The 23,885-nt window shown below is 48.0% G+C and overlaps 1 protein-coding gene across 3 annotated transcripts in view; it reads left to right on the forward strand.

Annotated features, from left to right (window-relative positions):
- The window catches only part of GFRA1 (GDNF family receptor alpha 1), a 202,698-nt gene that overhangs the window by 175,335 nt on the left and 3,478 nt on the right, over positions 1 to 23,885 (forward strand). For all 3 annotated transcript variants that reach the window (XM_032878967.1, XM_032878985.1, XM_032878976.1), the window contains one exon: positions 1,535 to 1,716. In XM_032878967.1, coding sequence (XP_032734858.1) covers positions 1,535 to 1,716 — 182 coding nt within the window. The remainder of the gene's footprint in view (positions 1 to 1,534; positions 1,717 to 23,885) is intronic.

Raw genomic sequence — 23,885 nt, forward strand, 5'->3', positions numbered from 1 at the left:
CCCATCCAGCATGGGCTCTCATTGAGGGCAGGGGCTCTTGTCTGTTGCTGCCATCCTTACTGTTCACTGCTGGATGCCCACGGAGCAGAGCCTGGCACGTAGTCCATGCTCCCACTGACGTTTGAGTAAACAAATGAGCAAGTGCACAGACACCCCAGGAGGCAAGACCACCACATGGGAAAAGCTCAGGTAGTGCCCATACATGGCAGGGGTCTCCTGGATCTCCGTGTCTGAACAGGAAAGAGGAAGGAGAGTTCTGCAGCTTGTGGTGGTGGTGGTTCTCGGTCATTCGGAGAAACCCGTCCCCCTGTCCCTCTTTCTCTGCATTACACCCACCTGTTAAGCCATGTAAGACCGCTAGGAGCAAATTTATATTAATTCGAGGCTGTTTGTTACAGCCTAAAAAATGTAAAGTTTGAGAAAACAAGCTTCCAATTTGCTGAACTTAAAGGATAACAATTTTAGAACAAAATGTCACTTCTAAGAGGAAGATTAGGCTTAAATTATTCTGTCTTGTGTATCAGAAGATGCCAGCTAAGAATCATATATTAACAATTTGCACATTCAGGTCTCAAATGGAGGAGTTTGATTTCTTATACAATGAATATGAAATAAAAAATTCCTAAAGCCAGGCCAAATCCCCGAGGACCTGATTAAAAACTGTTTTTATTTTAATTCATTTTGGGGAGGGGAACAACACACAACCAATTTACTCTTGCCATAAAAACAATCTAATCCCATGAAATTGTAATAAGCTTTTAAAGTTTTACATTTTAAACTTTTCATTTAAGCAGGGCTGCTCCTACCTAATTATGCAGATTTTGTTTGGAAGACTGAGAGCAGAAAGGGAAAAAATAATCTTACTTAAATTTTCACTATGTATTGATGAGATTTGGGGTAGGTTTTTTTGTTTGTTTGTTTTTTGTTTTGTTTTGTTTTGTTTCTTTTAAGGAAACTAGTTGCATCTGTACTAGTTGCATTTGGCTCATAGTAGCTGCTCAGAGCCTGTGCTGGGTGCTTTATGGTAGTTAGTCACGTCTTTGGCTGTTTGATTTTACCGCCTGCCAAATTAGCGTGGGGGTCACCAAGTTCCCTCATAATTAGGGATATGTTACTTTAAAAAAAAAAATCACTAACTAGTTTGCTTTTAGTATAGTATTTTAACAGAGTACAGGGATGTTCTCAGAAGATCGTGATCCCCCCAAAACAGGTTCGAGGCTGGGTTTCGAAGCACTTGACTGTTGAGTATTTCAGGGCAAGGACTTTGCTCAGCACCTAGTACATAAAAAGGAACATGATCTGTCTTGTGCTTCGAGCATACCAAAGTGTCCATCTCGGTGTTTAATGAATGAATTGATTTTTGAGTGCCTGACCCGATGGTTGGCTCTCTGCGCGTGGAGGGATGGATGGGTCTTGTTCAGGGAAGTCCAATACTGTAATCAGAATTTCTAGTGTGCCTCTCTGGCTTCATGTATCCTGTCTGTTACATTTGCTGCTTGACTTTGAAATTGGATTTCCTCCTGTTTTACTGCAGAAAATGCAATTCAAGCCTTTGGCAATGGTTCTGATGTGACCGTGTGGCAGCCAGCCCTCCCAGTTCAGACCACCACTGCCACCACCACCACAGCCTTCCGGGCCAAGAACAAGCCCCTGGGGCCAGCAGGTTCTGAGAATGAAATCCCCACTCACGTTTTACCACCTTGTGCAAATTTGCAGGTAAGAGCGGGGACCGAACTCCCTTATGGAGCTCACTTGTGGGGGCAGGGGAATGCATTCCTGCAATGCATTTAAAGATGGATGGCTAATGATGGAGGGCTGCTTGGGTTTGAATTTTACAAGTGCATTTAACCATGATAAATGAAGATTGCAAAGCGCCACAGAGCGGGAGAAAGACAAGCTCTGGGACTGACTCGCATTTGCTGGGAGTGTGACTTTGGTCAGTGGGCCCGGAGCTGGCCTTGGTGTCTTCACCTGTAGAAGGAGGGGGCTGGGGAGATGAATCCTCAGGCCTTCTGTTTGTGGAGTGGCAGAGTCAAACTGGGATCAATTTATTTATTATGCTTATTCTATGTTCCCCTCAAAGCAGCAGCCTGTTGAAAGAGAAGGTACTTTTGGGTTGGTCGCCACCAGTGTCATTTAAACTTAACGCAGAGAGTTTAACTCTGTCTTAAGGTGAACCAGGGGCACTGTCACTAGTGAGGTGTTAATTCCAAGAGTTCCTATGGGTTCGTTCTTCCAGAAGCAGAAGAAAACGTTTTTTTCTGAAGTGAAAGGAGCTGGGTAGAGCCACCCTGCAAAGCCTCTTGTGGGACTGGAGCCAAGTGAGAGTGGCCAGGAGACTTCCTTGGGGTTAATCCAGATCTCCCAAGGGCAGAACCACAATGGCATGTGAACAGTTGTTTCCTGCCTTTAGTCAAAGCAGAGTGTTTATTCTGCCTTTTTATTGATTTTTTTTTTATAGTAACAACTATTCAGCTACTTACTTCTCAAGACATTACGTGTTTATATGTTTGCAAAGTATTTTCACACACTTTAGGTCTCCGGCTGTTACCCTCCCTGACGGCTGAGGGAGAGTAATAGTGTTACTGTGCTTGCACTGGAGGGCACCGGGTCTTGGTGAAGTAACACTTTTGCAGGAGCCCACAGAGCTTGTGAGTCACCCAGTGCTGGGAATCCAGGAGACTCCCGCTGCTTTCGTGGTTCTTCCTGTGTTTGGGGGGAAGGAGTGACCGCGTGGTGATCTCTGCTTCCTGCAATGCTAGGGGAGGGCACAGGCGCCGAGCACTGGCTGTCATTTCATACTGGTCACTGGAGTATATTCTCTCTTCTCTCCCCACTCTGCTGTCACCAAGGACCAGGCTCACCAGAATGTTCACCAGAAACCTTTGGCCAATACCTTCTTAACTCACAATCCCCTTCGTTCCCTACAGACCCTATAAACTGGGGCAGCTCTTCTGCTTCTGATTGGCTTGCGGTCTCTCTCCCCCAGTGTCTCCCTTCTTCTTCTTGGATGTCCTATGTGCCACTCAGCTGGTGATTGGTCTCTGTCCTGTCCTCCCATGTCACAAACCCTCAGACACACTCACACACACTCACACGCACAGCACTAAGGGGAAGGTGGGGAGGGGAGCCACACAGCCCAAGGTCAACCAGATATTCTTCATGCTTCTGAAGCATTTCTTGAGCATGTCCAACGTCCAGAGCTCTGTGCAGAAACTGCTAGAAGTAGGACACTTGGGCAGTAATACAGCCTCTAACTGCTCCCTCTTGCAGCAGAGCCCTTAGGCTCGGGGAGGGGAGGTGACTTGCACAAAGCTCCCCCCCAATCCTCCACCCCCAGCCAGGGAGAGGAGAGTCTGGAGCCAGACATCACACCACAGACACAGGATCTGTTCTTTGTCTCTGGCTGGTCCCTGGCATCCTGCTTCCTCCTAGGCCAGCCTGCTGCTCTTACTGGGTCCATTCTGGTTCTAACATCAGTAAGACAAGTGGCCAGATGAGAGATAGGACCCTGGTGTCCTTCGGTGATAAGAGTGGGCCAGAGATGTCTCCCGACTGGTGGAAGAGGCAAGCTCTGGCCATGGGAAAAACCAGGTTCTTTTCTGCAGGTGTCTGAACGCACGGAGCATGGCCGCGGGGACAGTGCTTAGCCTGTGTATTGAGCGCCTCCGGTGGTTTGGAAACTTCTTGGGGATGGGCACTCAGAAACAATTCTCTCCTCAGTGAACTTATAAATAAGGGGCAAGATGCAGCTTGTCAACATTTTTGGGAAGTCAGACCAAACTAATAGATGACATTTCAGAAGACTAGCCATCATTGGAAATTCTATGAAATTAGTCTTCTCTGTGAGAGAGGATTCTTTCAGCCATAAGGAGACATTCTCCCCACCTCCTTGTGCCTTTGCTACTCCCCTCCGCCCCCCCGAAAAAAGCGCCTGGCTTCTGCTTCCTTTGGTGCCCGCATGTCTTGGCCCCACAGTATTGTGCCTCCAACACAGCTCTGCCCAGCCACCCCTCCTGTCAGGAGGACTCGGTGCTGTCACAAGGTTGCCCTGGCAACGTCAGGGGACACATGAGCTCTGTTCCCGAGAAACGGCGCCTTGCCTTCCCCCGTATTAGTGATATGAAATCTGCCTCATGAGTAGAGGGGCAAAGTAAAATTAAAGCATGATGTTTACGTTGAGGCTGTTAGTTAACTTCTCAGCAGAGGGGGAAATGGCAGTGGGGGATGACCAAGGAATAAGATTGCAGCCATACTTGTCTTCCCTGGAAGACACACACACACACACGCACACACACGCACACACACATACACAAAATCTACATAAGTTGGAGCTAAATGGCATTTCACTTCTGGGGAGCCCTTCAGGGTTCTACCAAACCTCGCCTTTCCTCTTAAGGGGACGGCCTGCTTGAACCCGTTTTTACACACATGAAGCAGGGAGTGAGAGCATGGGCTCTGCAGCCAAGCCTGTGTTCAGACCCAGGCTCTTTTCTTCACCAGCACCCTGGCTTCTCTGAGCCTCCGCTTTCACAAAACTCAAGGATGGTCGAGCTGCCAGAATGGGGGGCGGGAATTAAATGGGGGTAATACTTCAGGGCCAGGGGCAGAAGGAACACTCCAGAATGGTACTTTAAAAATGTCCCATGTGATGTCTGATCCCCAATCAGTTGGCCACTGGGTCTCTTGACAGTGGGTGGGTGTTGGTGCTGTGCTGGGTTTACAGACATCCTTCCCGTTTATACACAAGGCAACAGAGTCAGGGAAGGGCTGGCGACTTAACCAGAATCACACAGTAATTCTTTGGAGGGCCTGGGATTTCTGCCTCAAGGCCGGTATACTTCCACCTTATTCCATGACCTTGGACAACCAACCTGGGCTCTTTCTTTGAATTAGAAATAAACAGAAAGGAGGAAGTAAAAAAATGGAAAGTTACACAGTATTTGTCTTTCTGCATTTGGCTTATTTCACTTAGCATAACGCCTCTAGGTTCCTGATCTCACTTCCATGTAGTATCTGATAAGGTCAGATTTTTTTTTAAAGATTTTATCTATTTATTTGACAGAGAGAGATCACAAGCAGGTGGGGGGTGGGGGGGAAGCAGGCTCCCCGCTGAGCAGAGAACCCAGTGCGGGGCTCGATCCCAGGACGCTGGGATCATGACCTGAGCTGGAGGTAGAGGCTTAACCCACTGAGCCACCCAGGCGCCCCAAAGTCAGATTTTTAAAGCGAGGAGAATGGTGGTTACCAGAAGCTGGGCAGGAAGGTGCCGCTCAGAGGGAACAGGTTTCAATCACATGGATGAATGGGATCTAGAGCTCTAGTATACAACATGGTGACTACAGCTAGTAATAGCGTATCGGATACTTGGAACCTGCTAAGAGAGTACATCTTAATTGCTCCCACCCTCCCCCAAATTGGTAGCTACCTAAGTGATATGTTTATTAGCTTTACTGTGATAAACTTTTCCTCAGATACACATGTATCAAAACATCAGGTTGTAGCCCTTAAATACATACAATTTTTATTTCTCAATTTTACCTCAGTAAAGCTTGTGACGGGGGTAGAGGATAGAAATGGCAGCAGGGAAAAGCTCCTTGTGAGGGACCATGTGTCCTAGTGCTTCCTGAAGGCAGCCATTCAAGTAATAGGGGAAGCACAAAGCTCATGCTTTAGGTTGGGATTATTCATGCAATTCCAGGAGACAGGGAATAGGAAAAGACTGAAAGTTTGCCAGTAAAATTTTCACAGCTTGGCGATGTCTTTTGAATGACCTATACTAACAACAGTAGAAAGAATCATTGGAGGCCAGAGGATGGGGGATGAGTGAGTGATAAGAGATGGGCCTTCACCCGGAGAACATGGTCCCTGGCACTGATTTAGGACTCTTGCTTTGGAGGAGGGCTCCCAGGAGACTCATTTTCCCTATTTGTCCTTTTTCTGCCTGCCTGGCTATCTCCAGATAAATTACCATTTGCCAGGGGGTCCTAGAAATATCTTACAATGGCGTTTGTCCCAGCCACGTGTGTCATTACTCAGAACAGAACTGACTTAAACCAGCTTGAGATCCATTGGTAACAGATTTGGAGAAAGTCAGCTATCTTTGGCAGCTCTAAAAGTTCACTTCCCTCGAGAGGCACCCTCCTGTAATATTTTAAAATATACAATAATATGAGAAAACTCTTGGGGACTTGAATTCCTATCTTAACATTTGAGATAGATTTCCCCTTTGGAAGGGAAGAGATAAGAATAAACATTTTCAAAAGTCGGCTTCGAAGTTTAATAATCAACAGAACCAAATGCATTTCTTTTGGGGAAATGGGTGGCCTTGGGTGTGGGGCGTATAGGACTCTTCTGTAGTTCCTGTGAAAGGCTTGCCTTTAAAAAAGGAAAGTTGATTGATTAGTATAAAATGTCATAGAAATGTCCAAGTGCTCACCCCCTGAGGTGATAAAATACCAGGTTTTGGGTAACCCGCCAAGCTCCCATGTCAGGATTAATTGGCAGTCATATTAGTAACAAGCATGATGCAGGCTGTGCTATTGTTGGCATATCCTTTTGAATTGTACAAAGTGGTCACATGAAAAACAAAAGAAGATTAAAAATTCTACCAATTATTTCATCTTCTGTGCACTTGAGTGATCTGCTAGCTGGAAAAAGCTCAGGATATTTAAACCAAATGGACTGTACTTGTCGCTTATTTAAAGTAAATATCTTTGGGAGATGTAAGTAGGTGTTGGAAAAATCCCTACTTTGCCTCATTGTACACCACTTAATTCTGGAAGCTTAAAGTAAAGACTCTTTAGAGTGGCATTTGTAGGTCTTGGATTCTGTGGTCAAACAGGGGGCTAGAGCCTGAGGAAGACAGCCCAGGGACCGTAGCCAAGGATGCTGGGGAAAAGGTTGCTGCCTCTGCCCCTTTCCGCTTTCCACCCTGTAGAGCTGTGATTGAGAAGAGAAAGTCTGGTAGCCTGGGGAACACACACTCTGATCCAGGGCTGGCGGGTGGGTAGGGGATAGCTGTGAGCAGTTGGTGAGCTCTAGTGCACGGTGAGAGCCACGACCAAAGTCCGTTTTTCTTAGGAGCCAAAGAAAACTTCCCTGTGGAGAGCCATGGAGGGCCAGAGCTTGTAGACCGATCTCAAGTAGGGCTCCTCCCCTCTCCCTAGTGGGACTTTTAAGGCAGCACTCTAGAAAGAAACCACCAACGTGGTTTTCTCAGACACAGAAGATATGGGAGCATCTTCAGGGGATCGTCTTTGTGAGAAGGCTAACTGCCGAAATCACCTCCACTGATCACCCATCATCTGCTTTGGTGGTAAGACCACGCTGGCCCTAAGGGTCCCACAACAGGGACACTACTGATCCTCCCTGGCCGTGGGGGCAAAGACCTTGAGGTGAACATTTTTCTTGGAGCAGAGAACCTGCAGCACCCACTGGATTTTAACTCCTGGCCTCCTTGACTGGAACCAGTTCCTTCTCTTCGCAGAACACAGTTCGAAGCTTGTAGAAATGGGCTGGGAGCTTGTCGGATGCGGGATGTTTACCCATTGGTAAGAGGAGCAGAGGGCAGACAAGAGTTGCCCAGCCATTTAACTCCTACATATTAGAATATTCAAATATTTAATTAGAATGTTAAATATTAGAATACTGAAACTTATCTAGACCTGAAACAAGACTTTCCATCCCGGAAGAACAGCATATCCCTCCACCGCCTTAGGACCTCGTCACCTAAACAAAGTCTCTTTGTACCTGATAGGGCCAGACCAGACCGGAAGTGATTTCAAAGCTCTTCCCAGGGCCAGACCCCAAAAGTTCTAGAAGCGGCGGCAGGAAGGCAGTCATCCAAACCTGCTCAATACCCAGGACTCCTCTGGCTGTGACCAAGTGAAAATTTTAAGTGTCGAGTTTTAAAAGGAAAGCTGCCAATGGGTGTTCCGTAAATCATTTGTGCCAGCAGACTGACCCCATTATGTCAGCTAATCCTGGAAATACAGGAGGTAAATTTAAATCTTCGAGCATGAAGCACTTAATCAATATTCTAAATGTTTTTCTTGCAATTTATGCTAGCAGAGCAATGGGGTGCTTTGGCGTCCTGTTAATCTTCCACTGGAGAAGAGGCACTTGAGAGCCAGGCCAGGGTGGTGGGATCTTGCCCGGGATGACTGGTGGGAGGGCGGGAAGCTGGAAGGGGAGGGAGCGAGGTGCTTGCTTCCACACTAGGCTGTTGGCATGGAGACGCTCACCCCCGCACTCAGTCCCCCCATGCCAGCAGGCAGAGCCTCCCGGGGGCACCTCTTCAGTGCTTTCCTTTAACCGGTGGTTGACAGCCCAGGAGGGGCTTTGCTGGGAAGAGCATGAGCTTTGGGGATCAGATGGACCAGAGTGAGAACCCTGGTTCTGTTGCTGTTGTTTTGTGATCTAGGGCACGTTTCCTACCTTCTCTGAATGTCTGCTCTACACTGTCACCTGCCTCCCAGGTTGGTTGTGAGGGTTCAGACCTGGTTCCTCTTACGCAAAGGGCCCAGCATGACTGTCCGACCCTCTCCACGTGGTAACTGGTTACCACTCTTAGCGTGATTCAGGAGCTGTGTGAGAGCTTTCTCTCTGGACCCTGGGACCATAGAGGAAGGGCTCTTCCCAGGGGCTGGGAGTCCATGGAGGAAAAAAGATGGAGCTGCTTTCTTAGTTTGTAAGAACCGTGGGAACAGGGTGATACCCAGCTGATTCTAAGAATTGGTCATTGTCAAAAGTCCTAAGGAAGGAGGGAAATACAAGTGTACTTTGGAGGAAGGGAAACCAAAGGCAGCAAGAAAGGACAAGGTGTTGAGGGGTTCTAACAGTTCCAAACTCCATATCCCCGTGCCCAGAAGGGTCTCCTAGGAGTGTCATCCTAACAACCAGCTTCTTGATGGTATGACTGGGGCCATGACGGTAGTCAAATCTTGGTCCGACCTTGGTCCCAGAGTGGGACTGTCTGCCAGGGACTGTTGCCACATCTCTTTAACCAGTGCTGACCTTGGGAAGATGTGACACAGCTGTAAACAGGAAACAGTCTTAGTTGCAGAAAAGATAGTGTCTGAGAACCAGCTTCGCATGCCAGCCTCTGACCCCAGGACTTTGATTCCTTCCCATGTCTGCACTTTGCCGATATTACTATTTGCTTCATATGTATCTTTAAACTCAATTACTAGGGACGCCTGGGTGGCTCAGCCAGTTAAGCAGCTGCCTTCGGCTCAGGTCATGATCCTAAGGTCTTGGGATCAAGTCCCGAGTTCGGCTCCTTACTCAGCAGGGAGCCTGCTTCTCCCTCTGCCTGGTGCTCCTGGGGCTTGTGCTCTCTCTCTCTCTGATAAAAAACAAAAAGCTCAATTGCTAGATATACTTACTTATATGAACACTATAATTTTTAGACTCATCCAAAGCTGTTAAAACACATGTGACACATACGTGAATCAGTGTGCTAGTTCTCCATACATAATCCATATATAAATATTAAAATTAAAAATGTTAGTAATGTCCCCTACATAGTGTCACAGACAACAGTGGTCCCCAAAGCTACCTCTGAGAAGCATTATAAACCATCGAATATGACAGAACCCAGAACTATTTGCTCTGATAGCACACATCAGCACTAGTTCTTATGGTTGGGTGTTAATAAAGCAAATGTGTATAAGCTCTTCCCGCGAGTCGATACTGTTCTAAGCACATTATGTGTACATAGAGTCACTCCCTTAATCCCCACAGTAACCTGTTGTGGTCAGTACTATTTTTATTCCCATTTTTTCAGACAATAGGCCTAAGACAGGCTGGCTCGGGAGAGGAGGACCACCAAAGGAGCATCTTCCCCTTCTGTGCGTTTTAAGGGACTACACCGTATTACCTAAATCAGAGCACTTTACCTTTCGGTTTCTAGGTAACATTATTCACTCAATAGAGATGAAAATCGGTCTCTACATTCTTGCACAACATCTGGCAGATGGAGGAGCCAGACTGGCTCGTAAAGCGGCATAAAGAAAGGAAACAATACCTATTCTGACAACAACCGGTGTCCCTAGAACTCAGGTCTGACGCCAGCTCTCGGAGACAGCACAGACGCCAGAGGTTAAGGGCACGGTCCCCAACAAGATGGCTCTGCCTTCAGATGCCAGCCACACTTCAGGGATTCCCCAGGCCACCAACCAGCTACAAATTCAGGGCTTCCCACGACCCCCTCATATTCAATCCGCTAGAATGATTCAGAAGTCAGGAAAGTACTACGCTTAGGATTATGGTTTTATTATAAAGGAAACAGATCAGGACTAACCAAATGGAGAGATAGGGAGGCTGAGATCTGAGACAGTCTCCGGAAGAGAGCTTTTGTTCCTTCTCCCTGTGGGTTTGGGACCCTGCCCCCTCCCAGGGCATTCATGCATTCACACACACCCCAGGGGGCGCCACTGAGCTGCAGTGACCAGCCTTTTAATTGGGGTTTCATTACCCAGGCGTGATTGAGCCACTGGGCCTGTGTTTGAATGCAGTCTTCTACCCTTCTCTGCTGCGAGGTCAGGCAGTTGGGGGGACCTCGCATGAGTCAAAGCCCCAGCCCCTTTGCCCGTAGTTGGTCTCTCTGGTGACCAACCCCCGTTGAGTCATCTCATTACCATAAATCAGGTAGGATCCAAAGGGCTCAGGAATACCAAAGGTACTCCTATTGCTGAAGAACTTCCAAGGATATAAAGGTTATCTCCCAGAAACCAGGAACAAAAGTTAGCCAAATTCTAATTTTAATTCTAGGACCAAACAGTGAAACTTCTCATAAGAAAGCTGGAGTTGAACTTTCAGCATGGGCTCATTTCCCTACTTGCCCCACTTAGGCAAACTACTTAGCTTTGACTTCCTCATCCCTGAAGTGGGGATGGCTGCCCAGCAGGGGTGGAGCTTCCTGGGCTGTTACAAGGATTCAGTGTGATCCTGTGTGTAAAGTATGGCGCCCAGCTCAGAGGAGATACTGTGTAAGTCTTTATTACTTGTAAGTTTTGTGATGCTTTTGGCCCTTGGATAGCACTGGTCCTCTTTGTCCCATCTTCAGTCATAGAGAAATGCCCTGAGGGGGCCGGGCTGCGTTGTGCATTGCCTGATGGGTCCCGTTTTCCAGTGGCTTTGCACGTGTAGCACAGGCTTGTTAAGGTCAAGGAAAGATGAGGTCTTGTCAGGGTGGTGGTTTGGAAATGTAATTCGGAGTCAGATGCTTCTCTGTTCTTTCCAGGATGTGGGTTGTGTGCCTCTGCGCCAATCTTAAAAACTTCAGTAAGGATCGTTGGGTGATCTCTTGGTCAGGAACTGGACAGTTCCCCCAGATCAGAATTACAGCCTTGGCCCTCTTGACTGGAAATTCTTTGTTTGGGGCCGCCCTGTGCACTATAGGATGTTGAGCAACAGGCCCGGCCTCCATCTTCTAAATACCAGTAGCACTTTTCCCCTATGGTGACAACCACACACGTCCCCAGACAGAGCCAGATGCCCCTGGAGGGCAGAATCGTCCCTGATGGTGGACCACCGTCCGGGAAATGAGGGCTGCCTCAAAGACCCCCTTTTCCTTTCTACAACGGGGGAAATGAAGGTGGTGGAGAGTGTTTTCAGGCTTCCCTGCATGGTAAGGGACCTGTGGAGATGGGAGAGTGAGCAGCCACACTGGACCAAGTCTTCCCTGGGTAGCGCAGGCAAGAACAATGGAAAGGGGCAGCAGTGGCCACCGAATGCCCATGTTGGGATATTTAAGTTAATTTTCCCAAGGTGACACTTCTCTTGGAGTGGGGCCTGCGGAGGCTATCACAGGCCGTACTGACGGAGGCTTTCCTCCGGCTTCTCATCATCTGAGGACCTGCTGGTCTCCCCAGCCCGCAGGGCCCCGCACACCCTCAACCTTCTGACGAATGTGTTCTTACCACCCAGCACCCTGGACAAGCCACCCAGAGGGGACATTTCAAAGGAGACTTTTGCCAGCTGACCAGAGTGGGTGGAAGCATGTCTCCCCCACCCCCTTCAGGTTTCACGTGTGGACCCGGGGCATGGGGGCATTTGGGGGGCAGCGGGGGGAGTCGAGCAGGATCGTGTGGCCCGTGCCAGACCAGTCACCGCTGGCCCGTGCCAGACCAGTCACAGCCGAGCTGCAGCACATGTGCAGAATCTAAATGACTCTGGCCATGCAGATGCCATTTCCTGAGTCTTTTGTTTGAGAAAATGACCTTGGTGCTGCCTGTGATGTGTGGTATTTGGTTTACGGTCTTTGTCAGGTCTCCATCATTTCTGGCTATTACAGAGTATTTTCTAGCCCCCACTGTCATGTCCGTCCCATTAAAAAGAAAAGAAAAAAGTCCAAATGTTGGCTAGAGCTACAGTTCCTTTGCATAACGCTCAGAGCGAGTTGATTTCCCGCACTCCGGGAGACACGAACTGCGAGGGGTCTTCCCTTAGCAGAAGCGCTAAGCCTCAGGGCCCCCCACCCAGGCTGCTTCTGGGCTCCCCTGGAAGCCTCACGGCAGAGCTCTGGACCAGGCTGCTAAGTGGCCTAGGGGCCCTGCGTGATGGGCCGGACGACTCTCAGCGCAGAGAGGCTGCCAGCGGCCTCCTGGGACTTAATCTTCCCAGCGCCAGGTGCCAGCCGACAAGCTCAGAGGGGAGCTGCCTCCCAGAATCACCCACGTTAGCCCTGGGAGGAAAGAGGCTGTTGTAAAAACAGTTTTTGAAATAACTGCTTGTAGAGCGTTTTCAAAGCCTTTCATCCAGGAGAGTGCTTGAATTCAGAGCTCCAAAATTGGGGATGACTCCGTGAAGGCTGCCACGCAGCCTGCCGACACGTGCCTTTGGTTGCGTATTCGAACCCCATTAGGCACGGAAGCTTGGAACGTTTAACTGGGACCAAAAGGCAGACGTTTCCTCTTGGGGGTCAGGCTCCGCGGTGGGTAGGTGTGCACACGGCCCATCCGCGGAGGGCAGCGTCGGCACCCCCAACAGTGTGCTCAGCCCCCGCAACGAAGCACCCATGCTGGGGGCTTCAACCGCAGATATTTATTCCTCACCGCTCTGGGGGCCAGAAATCGGAGAGGAAGGTATGGGGGTCTGGTTCCTCCTGAGGCCCCTCTCTGTGGCTTGCACACGGCCGTCCTCTCACTGAGCCTTCACGTGGCCTTTCCTTGTGCCTGTGCGTCCCCAGCGTCCCTCGGTGTGTCCAAATCTCCCCTTCTTATAAGGACACCAGTCAGACTGGTCTGGGACCCATCCTAACAGCCTCATTTTCACTGAATTGCCTCCTTCAAGGCCTGTCTTCAAATCGAGTCCCATCCGGAAGACCTGGGGAACGGGGCTTTCGTATATGAGTTGGGGGGGGACCCCATTCAGTCCATAACATATGTGGGAGGGGCAGATCCAGCATAACTAAATATTTGACAGTTTAAAAATCTCATTTATGGGGTGAATTTAAAAATTACTGTTGCCACCAGCCTCCCTGCAATGCAATGCTGTCTCTTGTGTAGGCTTTGAACATGAGAGACTCCCTCTTGGCTGGTCCTGTGGTGGAAGGGACATAGGGAAAGACCCCTCCCTGGGGCAGAAGGGCCGTCCTGCCCAGCCTGCCAGCGTCCCCTCACGGCCTGCTGTCACCGGCACGCTTCTGCAAACTTAATTCAAGGAATGGTTTTTCTGTGATTGGCATGTTTGCATTGTAGCAAACTTTGGTTGAACATATTGTTAGAATACACAGTACTGTAATTTAAGATTATTTTATCATCAGTAAAGGGTTTTATAATTCATTTAAAAAGTTGTAATGGGCTTGAGCATCTTCAGTATAGTTTAATAATATAGCGTTTTATAGCCGGCTATAAACTTTCAGATTACAGTTTTAGCAATTGTGCAATTCTATTTTATAGTTTAATAATTGTTCAAATGAAGGAGAGTATAAGGTTCCTAAAAACCAATTTAATGACTTAGAAAAATAGCCTTTGTCAAAATCTAACGTATACCTTTAATGAACCCAGATGTCACCTTTTCGACGAAGGCAGATCCTGGCATCTATTTTTCTCAACCACAAAACCCTCCAAATTAAGCACACAGAGTGCCGTATCTCTGAGTTATGTTTTTTCTCCTTCTTAAAAAAAAATATATTTTATCCCTAATCTCCTACAGCCGGAATAAGTCTATTTGCCAAGTGCAAGGTGGACACCAGCGAGGCCCAAAGGGCTTTAGCAGGAACAGGGAGTAAATTGGTTCTCTCTTGAGAAGGTTCTTTGTTTTACAGAAGACCCCTGATCACACTGCTTCAACCCTGGCTCCTGACTCAAAGCCCCATATTAATGTCTCCAGATAGCCCATACCTCACCAGTCTGTGAGTGCGTGGCAAAATGGGGAGCCCTACGTTATACCGTAGTTGTGTACTGTTGTTAAGAGTAATAAAAGTGTTAGCATATAGCATTGGGGGAAAGGCACTATCTCACGTTGTCATTGAAATTATAGTTCGTGCTGTTATATTTCTGGGATTTTCCAGGGTTATGTTATCAGACAACGGAAACCATTAAAAGAGGAGGCTCCAGACCAGGTACACAGATAGTCACCATGGAGCACACCTTGGGACCACGGTCCCAGGACCCTTGGGTTCAGTGATCCTTGGGTGGACCAGCTGTGGTTCAGGGCCCTGTCGCAGAGAAATGGTACAGGACGGAAGGAAGAGCCCATGTGGCTGGAGTCCTTCCTGACGGGGGTGCAGTGCAAGGACTTGGGGCTCACAGCACATTTCCTCTCTGTTAGCAACAGTGGCTGTGATGTAATGGTGGAGAGGCTGACTCTGAACCGCCACCTGGGCAGGGAGTGGGGGCGGGGGGGCTCCTGCAGTGGTAAACTCTCTCTTGCATCACCCTGAAATGATAGGGGCTCCGTTTCCCTACTTCCCACTCAGTTCCCCCTTCTTGGTCAGCTCCAGAGATCTGCTGGCTGAAATGTGGTACTGCTTGGCAACAACTGAAGGCTGTCTGTCCCAAGGGCGTCTGGGTAGCCCTTGCCAGGTCACAGTCACATCAGCAACGATGCCCACAGCTGGCAGGCGTTCTTGCTGTCCTAGGTGTCACCTGCCATCTGTACCCGTTCTGTGCCCCAGCATGTGGCATCCCTGACATTATAACAAGGGGGAGGTGTAGCACTTACTGATTCTGAAGTCTGTGGAGCGCGCAGGCAACATCATCTCTCAGTTTATACCCAAACCAAGCTGGCTTTGCAATAGTATAACCCAAACATGGAGTGTGTTGATGCCCGATGAGGGACCGTGCTCACAGTAGGCCTACAGCAGCATGGTTAGTGGTTTTGTTTTTAAGAAAAAGAGGTTGGACTTAAGAATAGAAAATCCTGAAGGATCAGGATTCTTGCTGCGATAGAATCAAACCTTCTTGTGGACTTCAGCGGTGAGTAACTTCATCTCCTTAACCCTTGGATTCGTCATCTGTAATATGGGAATAATGAGCACTACTGCCTGGGAGGGTTGTAATAATTAAAGGAATTAAAATTCTCCAGCATAGTTACGGAGCCTCCAGTTCAGCTGAGCAACTGTTTTTATCATAATTTTATCTTCCTGGTGGGTCTATGCTCGAGCACGAGACAGAAGCAGCTTGTACTAAGGGGGCATTTGGTGACCTTTACCCCCAAATTCCTCGGGAACATGAACTTGGGCATCATACAGGGTGTGTGTCCTGCAGAAGGGAGCCAGCCTCAGATTGAAGCAGTTTGTTATGATGACCCACTTACGATGTCTTCCCCCAGACATCTTTTCTTTACCACTTTTGTCAAAAAAAAAAATGGGAATAATAACTTTAGAATGGGGATGGGAAGAACAGTACTCCGTGCATTCTAGGAAGAGCCATTAGGCCATCTGCATCTGTGGTTTAGAGAGCAGTGAGGCTGGCCCATCAGAGGGACAGTAATTCAGCAGTTGGACAATTGCTTAACCCAATTGCTGGGTAATAAACATACTTAATAAAAAGGGCTAGGACGTCTGCACCATCTTGGCCATAAATACGCTCTCTCGTTCTGGGTAACCTATGAGAATACCTCTGAGCACACTTAGGTCACATACCATAAATAAATCCAATTTCTTGTATCCCCTACTGACCTTTTATCCTCAGGACTTCTAACCAGCTCTGCCTCCCTGAATAACAGCCCCTGCCTTGTGTTAGAGCTCGTGCGCGGGAGGAAAATGGCCCTGTTCTCTGGTGAGGTTCAACGAAAGTCTCCCTCCACTGGACCTCTCCTATTTGAAGCCCTAGAGGAGTCAGACCATGGACAGGGCTGTCTGGAAGGGAAGCCGAGGATGGTGGGCACCAAGTGGACATCGCAAGTTTTCCCCAGAGTGGCCATTGCTGTCTACTTCCTAGGCAGCAGGCGTGACCCCGGCTTCTTACTGCCTCCCTGGGCACCTTCTCGGCTGTCCACAGGATAACCAGAACTACGTCCATGGGTTGGTCCGGGGGTGATGGGAGATAATGTGCACCCTGTCCGGCACGGAGTCTGTAGGCACGGGTTTGGGAGTCAAGGGGACTGAGGTCTAACAGATGCATCTTGGTGCGGCCACTCCAGCTGCAGAGACCCGGCAAAGTGCCCGCCTCTCTGAGCCCCTGTTTCCCGATCTGTGCCGAGGGGAGAGCTGTGCTCAGGAAGTCCTGTGAGCAGTGGGGAGTGTTCAGGGAGGCGCCCATGGGGTCAGTTATAGGAGGGGACTGTCGTGAACGGTAGGTGGTCACAGTTTTCATGGTGAGTCTGCTCAGTTTCCCTCAGTTATCTGTGTTTTCTCCATCTACTAAAAGCACATTTTTCTTTAAAGTTTTTTTTTAAAGTTGGCTTTTCACCTGGTTTTTCACAGCACACAGGGTGCTCCCTCTTCTGAACAGGAGGTGAACAAAAGCCCGGGGTCGGGTACGTCGGCAGACCACAGCGTTTTATATGAACCCTTAGTTACCACCATAAGTCACAGAACCATTACGGGGCCGCACTCAGCTGCACATAAATGCACGGGAGAATGAGAGACTTAATAAATATTATCTGATGGCGGTGAGGATGCGTGTCTGACGAGACAGGCTTCATGCACTTCTCATCAGAAACCACAATGAATCTTTTCTGTTGCTCTCACGCATTTGCATTTCCAACTGCACATTTAAGAAAACGAATGTTTCATTTTGGGGCCATCCCCTGAGCCGCCTTTCGACCCTACTCACTGAATGTTTGCCCTGCAAAACACCCCCTGGGCCCCACGCCCAAATGTCTTTCACACACTGCTTGGTATAATCTCACTGTTAATAGGGCACCATTTTCTAAAATACAGGTCATAATTGGTTCTTGTCTGGATACATTACAAATCAAACAAGTTAACCATGAAGGAAAACACGGTTCTCTGGTGTAGTTTGCAGCCTGCGTTTGCTCCAGCTTAGGGAAAAGGGACACAGCTGCAGGACGGTCCCAGGAAGTCTGGAAGGGAGAGAGGCCAGCTCGAGTGCCGTGTTAGGGCTTCCTGCTGGAGACAGTGTCTGCACCATCGTACCATTAGTGTTGAATTACAAGTGCGGAGCTGTAGGCATCCTTTTTATGGCGTTCTGGAGACTGATGACCAAGCCCAGGGGACTGCTTAGCTAATGGAGGACTGTTGATATATCTTACTGGACTCTATCTCTTTCATTGCATTCATTTTTAAATCCAAGGGCTCACAGAAGATTGTGAGCCCGTTCTAGTCAATATTGTGTTCACCAGCCAAATTACCTTGAGCTTTTGCCTTTCTCCAGTCCCTGCCCCGGCCCAAGAATACCAGCCTAGAGAACACAGAGAGGCCAGGCAAGCCTCCACATCACCCTGAGGTCTGAAGGGACTTTCCCCTTTACCTTTGATTCTCAGAACAACTCTGGGAGGTAAGAAGGAGGGCAGGGATTATGATCATTAAAGCTGACAGGTGGAGAACCAAGAACAGGACCTTCCTAGCCTGTGTTCCATTTATCATCTTTTATCAATCAAGCTGGTACCAGGGATAAATTCTAAACCATAGTAGAAGCTTTTATAACGGACCCTCATGTAAGCAACTTACCACAGAAGACAGCCTCTCCGTTCTCTTGTAAATATCTAATGCCCAAGGCCGACAGCATGCCCCAAGCTTGTGCCTCTGTTCTCTTGTTCACCTCTGCCCTTGGTCTCTCCAGTTGAGAGACAGGGTTAAAAGGGTCAGGCACGTTTGTTCTCAAACCTTTTTTAGGCTCTTTTGGTTGGTGTTTTGCTTGCAAATTTAAATCAGTATTATATGAAGGATTGAAATAAGAGCACAAAAGAAAGCATAGTTGTTTTGATGAAAACTAAGTTGAACACACTGCGAAAGCCAAATTCCTTTAAAAAATGTCTTCAGATCAGGTGTGGGTGGGGCAAAATCATAAAAGACTGAGAATAATTATAAACTGGTAAAAAAAAAAATCTGCTTTGAGATTTCTCTGTAGGTATCAAACAAAATGTCACTCCTGTTTTAAAGTAAGTAAACCTGGAAATTATAGACCATGAACTAATTATAGAGGTAGATTCTGCAGAACATAAGCCAGGAAACTCCAATCAGGAAACTCTTCCTTTAAAAAACTTTTTTTTAAAGATTTATCAAATTATTTGAGAGAGAGAGTGCATATGAGCAGGAAGGACAAAGGAGAGAGGGAGAGAGACTCTCAAGCAGACTCCTTGCTGAGTGTGGAGTCCGATGCAGGGCTCAGTGTCAGGACCCTGAGATCATAACCTGAGCCGACATCAGACACTGAACCGACTGACCCACTCAGGTGCCCGAAAACACTTTTTTAAAGAAGGTGGCCTTGGTCCTGTCTCCCCAAATCAATAAATGCCTGACGTTCAGATTTGACATAAGAATATTTGATTTAACACATACAATGAACTATTATTCAGCCTTAATAAACAAGGAAATCCTGCCGTATGCAACAATAGGGGTAAATCTGAAGGACGTTATACTAAGTGAAATAAGCCAGTCACAGAAGGACAAATACTGCATGATTCTACGTACATCAGATATCTAATATCCTCCAACTCATAGAAGCCAAGAATGGGATTGTGGTTGCCAGAGGCTGGGGGAGGGGAAACAGGAGTGGTTGTTCAGTGGGTGTAGAGTTTCAGTGATGCAAGATGGGCAGCATTGGGCCTATAGTCAGCAAGACTGTATTGTGTACTTCAAATTTCGTTAAGAGTAGATCTCACATTCAGTGTCCTTATTCCACGCTTTAGTTTAAAAAAAAAACAACTTTGAAATAAAAATTTGAGACAAATGTGTCATTTTTGAGTAACTTAATGATTTTGCCCTTTAACTTCATTTCTCAAGTGACAAATATTCTGCAGGTGCCATCCCCAGACCAGTCAGGTGAGAGGGTTTCTGCTCTAGGCTTGGCCCTAAGCTCAACATGAAGTGCACAGTTAAACTTGGGATACTCCGTGGGTGCCAGGAATCCAAGACCTGCTTGACTCAAGAACAGGAATCCACATCTCTTTCAAGGCTACGCACCCGCCCCCTGCAGCCCTCCCTCCCCCAGCAATCTGGCCTCAGTTCAGTTCACTGCACTGACTTTGGAGGCCTTGTCTATACAGCTCAACCAGGATCTGAGCCTGCACTTTTTCTGGGTAAGGAAGCCTGACTTCAGGCCTCTAAGCCTTTCCCTGCCCCATCTTACGACCAGGCTCAACCTGCCCAGAGTATACCAGACTAAGGAATCTTGGCACCCAGGGGGCCTTCCCAAACCCATGCTGAGGGACATATCTTTCTAAGGATTTCTTAGAGCTTCGTGTAATGGACGTCTTCTGGCTGAACTTCAGTTCCGACATGGTGTCTTGCCGAGAGAGTAGAAAAGCAGCTCCTTTCTCGGAAGGACACTTGCCCCATCTCACCCTTGCCGTCCTCATAGCCCCTTGGCCTCTCCCCAATCTATGCCAGGGTCCAGGGGGCTGGCAGAGAGCAGCCTGGCAGAAACGGACCCCTTCCCTGCCGAGCACGGGTGCGAGAAGACAAACATCCGAGCCCAGGGGCTCAGAACAAGGCTTACTTATGTGTCCACTTGTCTTACGCAGCTGACTTCACTGCACATTATTTAGACCAGTGGTTGCAAGTGGTTGTTACCAAGTTTGTAGGAAAAGCAGATCCGTAGGAAGGTGAGTTTCAAAACAGACCATGGGAGGGACTTTGGAAAGGCTGGCCAGGGGCTTGTGACCAGACTAGTGGTAAAACCTCCCAGGGTCGCCCAAATCCAACAGGCAAAATCCAAAAAGCTGAAAGGAGCATAACACTACAGAGCCCTGGACAGACCACAGCTCGGATTCACTAGGTAGTTGCTTTTTTCTGTCTTTTCTGTATAGAAATTAATTTGGACGAATATGTGTCAAGGTCACAATAGAACTGCTGTGCGGTAAGTACTGCCCGTGAAAGTCTGTAGTCAGGGGAGTCTGTCTTTCTAAAATGCAATGTAAAAATGCAGGTTCCTCTGTTCAGGTAACCTTCCTTCCTGTGTCTTGTCCTGCCCGAAAATGTAAGATGTGTAGATTGAAGCTGGGGAAGGGCTGTTTCAGGAAGAACTCCCGCAGCAGTTTCCCCTCACAGAGGTCCAATTTATGCTGCAGAAGAGACCTGTACGCTAATAAACTAGTATTGACAAGCGTGATAGATGCAGCTCGGTACTTAGTGAGTGCTGGAGAGCGAAGTTGATTGCATTTTACAGTCTGTGTATTTCTCTGTTTATCGCTTGTATTCTGTCATTAAGCAAGCAGGTTCCTAATATAGCAAATCTTTCTAATCAGTAAAGCAAGGGAGAAAAGAACCAGAAGCATCATTAATTATGACCATTTGGCTGCAGCTTGGACAGTCTGTTGCTATTGGATTGGGTAACTTCCTCTGGTTTTATTTTCTGGAGGTAGAGCAGAAATGGGCTCCCCTTACGCTTGGAGCAGACAGAGTGGAGAAATGTTCCATGTCCTGCTGGCTGACTGCTGCGTGAAAGCCCGAGATGAAGCCCCGATTTCTCTGCCGAAACCGAGTCCTGGGGCAGCAAAGGCCAGGTTCTGCCTCGCTGCGCTTTTAAGCCTCTGATTCCATAAACAGAGCAAGCGTGCTGCGCCAAAGCCTGCCTTGTCCCTGAGGCTCCAGGAGAGCCTGCTGTGGACAGGGCTCGTGTGTCTGTGTGGTGGCCTGGGGCAGGTGGAGGGCACTGGATGGAGGCCTCCAGGCGAGGGGTGTGTCTGTGCCTTCTGAACAGGAAGCCTCCTGGCACCAGGGCTGACTTTCCAAATGCTAATCATTGGGGTAAAAAGCAGGAGCGTCATCAGTCTGACTCCAGGTAACAGAGGTTAACAGCATCTAATGCATTTATTAACCCTCTGGTGCCAGGGACTGGCAAGGTCTGGCCCTACAATTATAATGCGGTGGAAATTCTATTACCCGACGTGCCTGGACTAGCAGATCACCGCCAGGGACAGTTTTACAACACTGCTGGCGGGACAAGTCTTAGGAGGTGCCTGAATACAAGTTCTCCAGTTTTCCAAAATGACAGCAAGGCTGCTCGGCTGGAAACGGGCTTCACCAGTCCCTTTCATCTCCCCATCCTCGAGTTGAAAGCCTTGTGGTCCCGTGGTTTGCTGGTGACATTTCCCCTCCATTCAGAGTCAGGTAGTTTCCCCAGTAACCACAGGACTATGAATTAGCCGCTAGAAAACACTCTTTCCTCAAAGAGATTAAAGGATTCATTTTTCAACACATCATACTAATGGTTAAAATGGACTTTTGGAAAATGAAATGCACTGTCTTCTTTATCCTTCTCTCTCTCTCTCTCTCTTTTATTTATTTTTTTTTTTTAGGAAAGGTCATATTTTAAAGTCACACTGTAAGGTTTGGTGTCTACATAGATCCGGGCTGGCCACGCTCTGTGCCGGGTCCCTGTGACTCCCGTTAATGAGCAGGACTGCTGGGCCCACAGACAGGACCTTGAGTTGGCTCTCCCATTACTCCACGCTTTGTTTTCTGGGGTGAGAGCTCAGCAGTAAGAAGTACACTTCTAGTTTCTTACAAGGTCTCAGAAGTTTTTTAACTATTTTTTTTTTAACTTTCCTGGGACCATCCCCATTTTTATCACCTGTGAGATGATGTTTCAAGCGTGTAAGTACACTTCGCAGTAGTCAAAGGCGGGGCCCCCTTGTAATTCTGTTTGCATTTATCCTACCTGATTAGCAAGACAGCCATAGCTTGATGATGTGGCCGAAAATGCTCAGGATAAAAGCCCTCCAAATGTGGAAATAACAGGTTGCTCAGGCTTCTAAGATGAGCTCTAAGAGCCAGATTTCCTTAGTGGACTCTGAATCTGCATAGGACGTTTCTGACCCTCAGCGTTACCGAAGGGATTCTGACTGCATACAGGACTCACAAGCATGCGACCTAAAATCCCAGGCTCTGCCCCTCCGTGTGCAGCTGACAAACCCGTAGAGGCCCTAGATGCCCAGTGCGGCCGCGCTCCTCCTGTACCTGGTGCTAGCCAGTCTCAGCAGCAGACCCACGGTTCTCGTCTTATACGCACTGCAGGTTTGCTGGGGGGAAATCTCCTGTCTGTCCAGTCTTGTGATTCTGTTACCCAGAAGCCACCTGCTATTCCCATAACTGGTAACATTTGCCTGTCACCTTCGCATCAGACTGCCAGACCTCACTGTGGTCTCTGCAGAGTTCAGGTGGAATTCCAGGGCTTTCCACTCTGCCTCCGTGGTGCTGGGAGTTTCTACCCATGCCTCACATTGGGACACTGCGTTAACACACTGTGTAAGCAGGGCATTTAAAGGCCAGTGTGCATGCAAAGCTGAGCCTCTGGAGTGCTAAGGGCTTTGGTGGTTTGGGAAGGTGCTTAACAGGATAGGAAGCATTTTCTCAGAGCCTCTGTAGGACCCCGGCGCACATTATTACCTTCACTCTCTGCAGGTTATCCAGTTATGCCAACAAGAATGGTCCTCCAGGCAAGACAAGCTTAGAGATGCTGCCTCTAGTTTTAGTGAAGCCGATGGGGCTACAGGGAGACAAGACCTGGGGTTGACCATTTCCTGTAGATAGATACCAAGATGCCTGCCTTGTGGGGGAAAGAGCTCAGAGACATTCCAGACCTGGAGCTGTTTTAAATGTATTTTCCTGTGTGATGGAGCAGTAATCCCTGCTCTTTCCAGGTGGAAGGCGAGAGCCTGCATGTCTGTAAAGCACTAAGCAGTGTGAACCCTCGGTGACCAGTGAGGGTCAGAAATCTAGCTCTGCAGATCTAGAGTGCACTCCAGACAATCTATCAAGACAGAAGACTTCTTATCCATTGGTAGATGGATAATTGGTAGATTTATAATTTATAATTATTTAATATTGATGGGTATTGAACAAGTATTCAGCACATTCCTAAAGTGACTGAGTATAGCTGGTGAGTATCCTCGGATTGTGTACTTAGTGAGTAAAAACTACATACCGGTGCTATCATACAGAACAAAGTAGGAAAGAGGCCTCCCCGGCCCTTAGAACTCAGAGGCCTGTGGTTTACAACACGGAGGCATAGTTTAGCTGTGATCACAAGCACAGAAACAACTTGAAGGCATAATGTTTCTCAGACTAGAAGTCTGGCTGCTTTCTCTGCACATTTTAGTGAGCTTCTTAGTTATGCAAAGGCCCACAGCAAGGGTTTATGTCTTTTTTGTAGATTATGGCCTAGCAAAGGAAAAAGAGAATGGGATGTTTTAAGGCCATTTTGGTATCTGGGCACAATTCCAATCTTGAACAGAAATAAAACATGTAAAGTTCTGTACATTATTCTCTGCAGGTAACAATGCAAGGGACCAGATTTGCTATT

The sequence above is a fragment of the Lontra canadensis genome, unplaced genomic scaffold, assembly GCF_010015895.1.
Source record: "Lontra canadensis isolate GAN:19392208 unplaced genomic scaffold, GSC_riverotter_1.0 scaffold3, whole genome shotgun sequence".
Lineage (NCBI taxonomy): Eukaryota > Metazoa > Chordata > Mammalia > Carnivora > Mustelidae > Lontra > Lontra canadensis.